Raw genomic sequence first — 9,134 nt, 5'->3', positions numbered from 1 at the left:
TTTTTAAAATTTTATATTGTTAGATAGTTATGTCTTTTTATCTTGTTGATGAGTTGGATTTCAATAAAATACATATAATTTATTTATAATTTTAAATGATAATTAAAAAATTGATAAATTATAATAATCCATTAATGATAATTAAAAAAATTTCTAAATCATAAAATAACTTATTAAGAGGATAAGAAAATAAAAGTGTCTTTTCATCAATAATTTTTAAATCATAAATATAAAACTTAAATCTTGTAACTGCAGCCCAATAACTTATTTATATTAGTCCAACCCATTTCACTTGTAAAATTACTTATATATTATAATATAAATAAAAGTCACCACGACTTAACTAACTCGCTATACTAAGCTAAGATTTATCTAATGTTTACTTTTTATTGTTTTGAAACATACGCCTTTATTATTGTCTAAATCGAATCCTTTCGTTACTGGTAGCACACGTGTTTTGTAGGCCACGTCAAATTAAAGTTGGAGTTAATAATATGTGTTAGTTGGATTATATAATTCCACAGGAGTTATCTATGAGTAATTCTTATTGATAATATAATGAAATAAAGAGGTTATAATTGTCATTTTTCTATAAACTAAAAAAAACAAACATTTATCCTAAAACTATACCTAAATAAAAACCAAATCCACAAACTGAGAAATAACAAGAGATATTTTCATTCTCATAGCGAACAAAAACTAGTAACCTAGTAAAGTATCGAAGCGATCCGACCAGACAAAAGAAAAAATTGTACTCGATAGTTTCCAAATATCTAATCCACTGACTGTCGTGTTATGCTAACTAAACCATAATTAATTTTTTTTACATTATAAAAACATTTATTCTTCTTTTTCTTTATCCACACTCTCACACTAACATCCGAGAAAGGCTCATCAGCTTACTCGGTTGACCATTCATATATGACTAGATTTTAAAAATATAGTAAGAATTCCAACCTTTATAGGAGACAAAATTTGATTAAAAGACCAATATCATATTAGCAGACAAACACTATATGAAGAAATCGTGAATGTTATGAGCTAATTCATCAATAAAGATCATAATTATTCAGAGAAAATTAGAGTTAACTTAGCAAAAGTCACCTATTATCCATATAGCTTTATTTTGATTACGAATTTTATATCTATTTGCAAAGAATTTATTTACAAGAATATAATTTGTTTTCAAATAAAATATTAATGAGTTTAATCAATCATAACATTGAAATTATTTTCTCTTGAATGAATTATATATTTATTATACGTGCACAAAAATAAAGAAATTTAATTTATAAATAATTTTTTTAAATTTTTTATTTGTAAGTGAAATATATATATATATATATATATATATATATATATTTGTATAGAATTTGACAATAAATGAAATTCATTCACGGATATCCAAATCTATAGTAGCTTATAACAATTGCCATTTGCCAAAACAACCATTTATCTTTCTGCATTATATACATTTACATATTAATTATGCCATTATTATGACTATCTAAATTATCCTACAGTCTCACACAACATTAAAATTGCCATCCTTCTTTCACTTCTCCTTTTAAGAGAAGAAAAAAGAAAAAAAAAACGAAGCTCCATTTGGACGGCGACTAAGGGAAGAAGAGAAACTTTAGAAAACAGGAAAAAAGATATACATATATAATAATAATAATAATAATAATAATAACAACAATAATAAAGAGAAAGAGAAAACACTAATTTCTCTCCATTCAGTTGAATATATGGCTGCTGTTAGGTGGGGTCCTTTGAAGACTAACCAATGAGAAGTAAGCTCCAGTGGGCCCTCTTGACAATAAGGATGAGTGGGTCCCTTGCTCAACGACCTGGCCTTTGTCCAAAACGGCAATCATATCACAATTCTGTATAGTACTAAGCCTATGTGCAACGACAACGCTTGTCCTTCCAACCATCACGCGCTCAAGTGCGTCTTGAACCACTTTCTCCGACTGACTATCAAGTGCACTAGTCGCTTCATCTAATAGTAGAACTGCTGGATTTTTCAGTATCGCACGCGCTATCGCAATGCGTTGTTTCTGACCACCTGATAATTGCACTCCTCTATCTCCACACCACGTGTCATACCCATCTTTCAATCCGGCGATGAAATCGTGAGCATTCGCTGCTTTAGCGGCTTCGATGATTTCTGATTCATCAATTTTATCTGATGTACCATACATAATGTTTTCCCTTATTGTGCAAGCAAATAATGTTGGCTCTTGGCTAACTAGAGCTATCTTCTTCCTTAGTAATCTCAGGTTATATGACTTAATATCACGACCGTCTATTTTTACAGTCCCTCTAGTTGGATCATAGAATCTTTCAATTAATCCAATGATCGTTGACTTCCCGGATCCACTTTGTCCTACCAATGCTGTTGATTTCCCTGCTTCAATCTTAATCGAGAACCCTTTGAAGATGATAAGATTGGGTCTTGCTGGATATGCAAAATCCACATCTCTTATTTCTATATGGCCCATTATCTTTTCAGGCTCATACCCTTCAGGGTCTTCCGGCTCAATTCTTGTATACCGATCTAGTACAGCAAAGACTGACCCAACGGCATCCGCACCCTTGGCGAGGTCGGTCGTCATGCTTCCGGCATCTGCTATGACACGGCCGGTGCTCACCAAGATCATGAAGGTTTCGAATAAGGCTTTAGAGGAGATGTAGCCTTTTGAAATGAGCCTTCCTCCGTACCAAAAGTCAAGGGCCCACGTACATGACATCAGGCACTGCGAGGTGCCAAGCCCAATTCCAGCAAACAATGATTGTCTGATGCTCTCTCTTTGTGGGCCTTCCTGTGATTTTTCGAGCATTTTCAGGATGCGATCTTGGGAGGAAAAGGCAGTGACTGTTCGGAGGTTGGACACTGCTTCTGCAGCAAGCTTGCTGCTCTCATCTTGGGCTTTGATGGCCTTCTGAGACATGCTTTTAAGTAGAACACGCCGGCAATAAAAACAGATAATAATGAGAGGTTGGACCGCAATCATCACAACAGCAAGCCTCCAAGCAATGACAAGGCCCATAGTGCAGGCTATGACTACAGCTGAGACTGTTTGTACAACAAGAGCCATTCTGTCACCCACTAGAGATCTCACCTGTCCATGAATAAGAATAAAATTTTCAGTCCCAAGAAGGTACTCATCAAAGATAGTACGAAATGTTCACTATTAGTACTTATGCTACACAGCACTGGGTAAATGTAATGATATACGGACAATGAATACATTCTTACAACTGTTCAAATAAAATTCTTGTTCTTATAAGAATTTTTGCACTGTACAATTTTATATTCTCTTATTGATTTAAATTTTCCTATTTCATGCACACAGCAAGCAACAAACAGGTTTTCTAATAATCATTTTATAGAAGGCAGAACCAGACAAACATGGAATTTGCTTTTTTCATATTCAATAATAAACAGCTGAAGACGTCTAAGCAAATATATATATATATATATATATATATATATTTAAACAAAAAAAAAAAAACTGTAGCTATGATAGAGTAGAGGACTACCCAGATGTGGATTCTATCATTCAATTAAAATAATACCATTGACAAAAATCTCTAATAATTGAACTTAGAGACAACTAGAGGATAAGAATGATAGGAGGAATGTAAAGAAAGTAGTAGTTAAAATAAAAATAAGCAACTAAAAAACTGTCAATGGATGCTCCCCCAGACAAGGAATTTTCTCCATTAAATGATAAGATGCTATATATCTGATGTGAAACAAACATAGGGCTGCACTTAGATTAATGATTATAGACAGGAATCTGGGAGGCTTTTGTTCCTATGAAGTGAAACTACATAGTTCAGAAATAGCTTTCAACTATGCTCTAATGAGGAGCACTATGTCTAAATGGCCTCTTCTTGTTTTCCTATTTTTAAAGTTTGCCTAGCCACTTGTGAGGTTGTAAGTGGAGTCAAAAGGCTTGTCCACATCATACCTAACAATCTGAAGTTGACTTGTTAGATACAGATGGATTCTTGTCATCCTCTCACACTCCTAAATATATATAATCCCTTTTTCTTTTCTTTATTTAAGGGGGCAAGCCTCGTTTACTGAACTAATTCAATTTAAATTACTAGATAAAGATTGCTCATGATGAACTATATATTTAAATATACATTAAATATGGATTAAGTAACCAAAGTTTGAAGAGACGTACCACATTGGCATCTTTGGCAAGTCTAGAGCAAATTGCACCACTAGAATTCTCATCTTGATCAAACCATCCGACTTCAAATGTGAGTATCTTTGAAAGCATTCTCTCTCTGATCCTTTTCGTCAAATACTCACCCATATACGCAAAATTATAATGCTGAACAATGTTAATGATCAATGAGAAGACTGACAACCCTAAAAAGCATAATGAGTAAATCCTCATCTGCTCCTTAATCTCATTATGGTCAGTCAAAAAATAAATGGATATCATTGATCCCATTGCAAACGCATATACGGGTTGCACACCACCAAACAAAATTGCACCTAGACATCCAAAGCTTGCCTGTTTCCACTCCGGCAAGTTCATACTTAGCAGCCTTCGAAATGAGGGTACCTTAAATTTTTCCACCTCGATTTGTACATTTTGTTCTCCGGCAAGTGAAGGTCGAGTTGGTGGCGATGAGTTGGCTGAGCTTGACCTACTCACCAATGATAATCTTCGACTGCTAGAATTATTCACGTCTATTTTCGAGGTTAATGTGGAAGAGGACACATTATCATCGTCTTCAATGATTATTCCCTTCTCTGTTTGCTGTAGGCGGACTAATGATGTGTATAATCCGTGTTCGTTTTCCATTAATTCATCATGAGAACCTGTCTCCATGACCTGGCCATTTTGTACCACAGCAATCAGGTCAGCATTTCGGATGGTGGAGAGACGATGCGCTATGAGGATTGTGGTCCGCCCCACGGCAGCCTTGTCTAGGGCCTCTTGGACTGCACGTTCAGATTCAGAGTCTAATGCACTTGTTGCCTCATCAAGAAGGAGAATTCTTGGTGCTTTGATTATTGCTCTTGCAATGGCAATTCTTTGCTTTTGTCCTCCTGACATTTGAACTCCTCGCTCGCCGACCTGATAATTATGTAAATAGAATAATTACTTTAGTTGCTAAATCTGTGGACAAAATCTGTGATAGTGCATGTTAATTTATGAAATAAAAAAGTATTACATAATTTTAACTAGTTCTTTAATGTAGACTTGCTTTTAGCTCAAAAAGTCGGTTCTTATCATGATGCTATAATTAAAAAAATTTCCAAAGGTTAGCTGAATGATTAAGGTTGCTGCATAGTTTATTCATATCAAGACAAAAAAGAAAAAGGTTAGGCAATGAACAGTGAACGTGCCAATCATTTAAGAAAAATAAAAACATGGGTCTTACTTGTTAAATGACATATGTTCATGTACAAGTTCTTTTTTCCTCTTTCTGCACAAATCCTTATGCTGAATGGCAATATTCTATTCATAGAAAAATAGCAATACATTTCTTTTTTGTGAGAAAAGAAAGAGGTTAATGCTTTAATCATAAATGGCTTGAAAACCAGAAAACATCGTATGGATCGGTCTTATCTTGGTCCAAGGTAACATTTATGGAGTCTTTGGTGGTGGAGGGGTGACCCAAGGCACGTTCCCACTTTTAAAGGTACGCATTCCCTACTTTCCTTTTCAGGAGAGGGAGACAAAAACAAAGAAAATTTTTAGAGTGGGTGGTTGTGACAGGCACACGACTCATACAAATCTGTTATTCAAATGATGGAAAACACACATGGGTGCCCATTTTTAGGACTTGGGAAAGCAACATCTAGCAGGAGAGTATGGGGTATAGTTTAAATGGGGTGTGGGTCCATATATATATCAATATAAATTATGACGAGGTGCAGATAACATAGAAATAAGAAGACAAACAAATAATTGCTGTAATTATTTGGAAGAATATAGCAACGTCAATTGTGTAATATATTTAGGCATAAAATTGAAGGAAAGAAAAAAAAAAAAAAAAGGAAAGTTGTAGATAGTCAAATGTTTGATCTAGTAGCTAAATGACAAGCAGAACTAACCTGGGTGTCATACCCCTGAGGCAACTGACATATGAAATTATGGGCATTGGAAGCTTTGGCAGCTTCAACAACCTCTTCCATAGTGGCATCTTCTTTGCCAAAAAATATGTTCTCCTTAATGCTAGTTGCAAATAGTGCTGGCTCTTGGCTCACTAAACCCATTTGTGACCTTAGCCACTTGAGTTGCAATTTGTCAATTCCCACCCCATCGAGAAGTATCTCCCCACCAAGTGGGTCATAAAATCTTTGCAGCAGTGCTATTACTGTTGATTTTCCTGACCCACTACCCCCCACTAAGGCTACAGTCATTCCTGATGAAATTTTGAAGCTAAAATCTTTAAAGATTATGCTTTCTGGCCTTGATGGGTATGCAAATTCTACATGCTTGAATTCAACTTCACCTCTTACATTTTCCAAAATTTCACCTTCCATGTTCTCTAGATCTATTTTGGGCACTCTTCTTATCACTTCCATTATCCTTTCTCCAGCTGAACATGCTTCTGAAAAGTACTTCACATTTGATAAACCAGCACCAAGGGCCCTAATCAACCAAAAAAAGAAAAGTGTAAGACTTTTTTTTTTTTTTTTGAAAAAGTACTACTCTTAAGTTTATAAATAATACTATTTCAAGATTAGACTCATTTACTAGCAATAAATGAGGAGATTTCAATGTTTGTCTTCATGCAAGGCATTAACTGCCACCTAGTAAATAGAGCCCCCACCAACAGCAGCAATAATAATAATTATTATTATTATCTTTGTTGTTATTGATTTTACTGTAATGAAGAAAACAAAAGAAACAAATATATTTAATAATGTTAGGAAAAAGGTGAAGAAACTTACAATCCACCTACAGCAATAGAAGCACCAACTACAAAAACAGTTCCTCCACGAGCATTATGATTCATGACCATTGTGCTGCCATAGTAAGACATAAAAGACCAAATAGCAAAAACAACCCCATTACTGCCAATGGCCAAGCCCTTAGCCAGGCCTTGCTTGAGCCCCAGCTTCACTGAACATTCAAGAGCTGAAGAATATGCAGATATGATTTTGCTCTCGCCAACAAAGGCATATACAGTCCTGATAGAAGATATTGCCTGCTCTGCTATTGTTCCTGCCTTATTGTACTCCTCCCTCATCTTTCTAGCCAATCCCATTAAAGTCCTCCCATACATTAGACCAGGAATTACCAGAAGAATAATAAAAGGAAACCCAACAATTGCTAGCCTCCAAAGCAACAAGAACCCAACTAGATAGCAGCCGAAGAACATTGAAGCATTCATCAAGAAGTTTGGAACCTGATTTTTTATAAATAGAGTAATCAAAATAATTAATGCAATTAACCAAATTACATATGAATATTGTTTTTTTGATGAAAAAAGATTGAGAGAGCGTTTAGGAAAATTACCTTTTCACTCAGAACATCTTGAATTACAAGGCTATCATTAGAAACACTTGTGATAACCTCTGCTGTACTTGTTACATGCAAATCAAAGTAACCCACATCTTGTCTTAATACTGCTTTCAAATACCTTGCTCTCATTCTTGTAGCTTGTCTCTCTCCTGTTCTTGTCCAGCAATATCCCTCTAATAATAGTAATCAAACACAACAGAGGAGAAGAAAAAATGCAGTTTTAGAAAAACCAGAACCCAATTCATTTTTAACAATAATAATTCATAAAAGAGAAAAAAAAAAAGCCATAAAAAAAAAATTCTTGATCTAAGAACTCAAAATATAACCCACCAAGAAAACAAACAAGCCATTGTCCAAAAGCCACGTAACAAAGAGTCAGTGCATTCTGCCATCCAACAAAATTCAGAAAACAGTAAATTTTGTAGCCCTTGTCTGGTTATGGAGGTGCATGCGTATTACATATACATACATATTAATATGATGAGAGAGAGAGAGAGAGAGAGACCTTATTAATGTTATGAGAGAAATCAGTAGCAGAAGGAGAAGCACCACCAAGATTATTCATCAATTTACTAGTAACAAACAAATTAAGTGGGGTAGAGAAACCATCACCAACAGATCCAATAAACCCAAGAATCATCAACAACCAATCTGCATAATCTGCATGCATGAATATTGTCTTAATAGACCCAATATTGTTACTCTTCTTCTTCTTTTTCTTGATGATCATCATGTTGCTGCTGTTTTTCTCTGAACTCCCCATTTCTTGAAACAAAATGTATAAGACTACAGTCAATTACTACACTCTCTCTGCAACACAGACAGAGAGAAAGAAAGAGAAAGAGAGAGAGAGAGAAGCAGCAGGTGTTTCTGGTGTTGGTGGTTTTTGTCTCACCGGCGCTGTTTCCTCTCCAAAAAGGGTTATCTCCTACACTAAGCCACAGACAGCATACAAATATAGACACACCTCTTATATATACACATACACATACACATACATATATTTATAGATAGTTTACATATAGGCGCACCTTCCACCCATGTGTTTGTGTAGGGGTCACCTGTGAGTGTGACCAATATTTTTAAAACAAAATTTATTTAAAGTAAATTGTTACATTGATACTTTAATTAATAGTAGAGTCATTGAAAAATGATTTTTCTTTTTTAATTTTTTTAATCGTATCCATCACTATTCGGATTCTGAAAGCTAATCATGCACAAAAAACGTATGCTTTTTTTGTTTCCTTCTTTACAATTTTCCCATATTTAACATAAACTACTTAATTAAAGCCATTTGAAATATTTAATATTATAAGTCTTTTCTCTTTTAGAAAAAAAGAAGTATAATTCCCTTATTCACTTAAATAAAGTAGAATTATTTTATTAGGTAAAGATCATTTTTATTATATTTTTTTTAAATAAATCAATTTAGAATTAGAATTTCATATGGTTATTCCTTTGAAACAGATATATTTCACATGAAAATTTTGTTAATTATTAATTCACTAGAAATAAGACAAGTAGTAAAAATATAAACATTCACACTCATCTTCTTAACTTCTAAAATGCATAGTAATAGTAATAGTAAAAATAATAAAGGCTCGTTTTTGTGTCATATTGAAC

At 34.1% G+C, this 9,134-nt stretch overlaps 1 protein-coding gene across 1 annotated transcript; it reads right to left on the bottom strand.

Moving 5' to 3' along the window:
• Nucleotides 1-1,435: 1,435 nt before the first annotated feature.
• Nucleotides 1,436-8,507, bottom strand: LOC8280606 (ABC transporter B family member 15-like). The gene is made up of 7 exons (XM_025157046.2): nt 8,017-8,507; nt 7,842-7,896; nt 7,506-7,684; nt 6,938-7,395; nt 6,095-6,635; nt 4,203-5,111; nt 1,436-3,125 (listed from the first exon to the last, which is right to left on the bottom strand). The coding sequence occupies exons 1-7, from the start codon at nt 8,272-8,274 to the stop codon at nt 1,737-1,739; spliced, it is 3,789 nt and encodes a 1,262-aa protein (XP_025012814.2). The 5' UTR covers nt 8,275-8,507; the 3' UTR covers nt 1,436-1,736.
• Nucleotides 8,508-9,134: the final 627 nt, after the last annotated feature.

Source organism: Ricinus communis, chromosome 5 (assembly GCF_019578655.1).
Source record: "Ricinus communis isolate WT05 ecotype wild-type chromosome 5, ASM1957865v1, whole genome shotgun sequence".
NCBI lineage: Eukaryota > Viridiplantae > Streptophyta > Magnoliopsida > Malpighiales > Euphorbiaceae > Ricinus > Ricinus communis.
This window is presented reverse-complemented; position numbering and strand designations above follow the sequence as displayed.

Bases quoted from the DNA above. Each gene is read 5' to 3' on its own strand.
- LOC8280606 (XM_025157046.2), bottom strand. From the start codon at position 8,274: ATGGGGAGTTCAGAGAAAAACAGCAGCAACATGATGATCATCAAGAAA. The intron at 7,897-8,016 runs GTCTCTCTCTCT...GTTGGATGGCAG, and splicing joins TCTCTCATAACATTAATAAG to AATGCACTGACTCTTTGTTA. The intron at 7,685-7,841 runs GTGGGTTATATT...TACTATTATTAG, and splicing joins ATGGCTTGTTTGTTTTCTTG to AGGGATATTGCTGGACAAGA.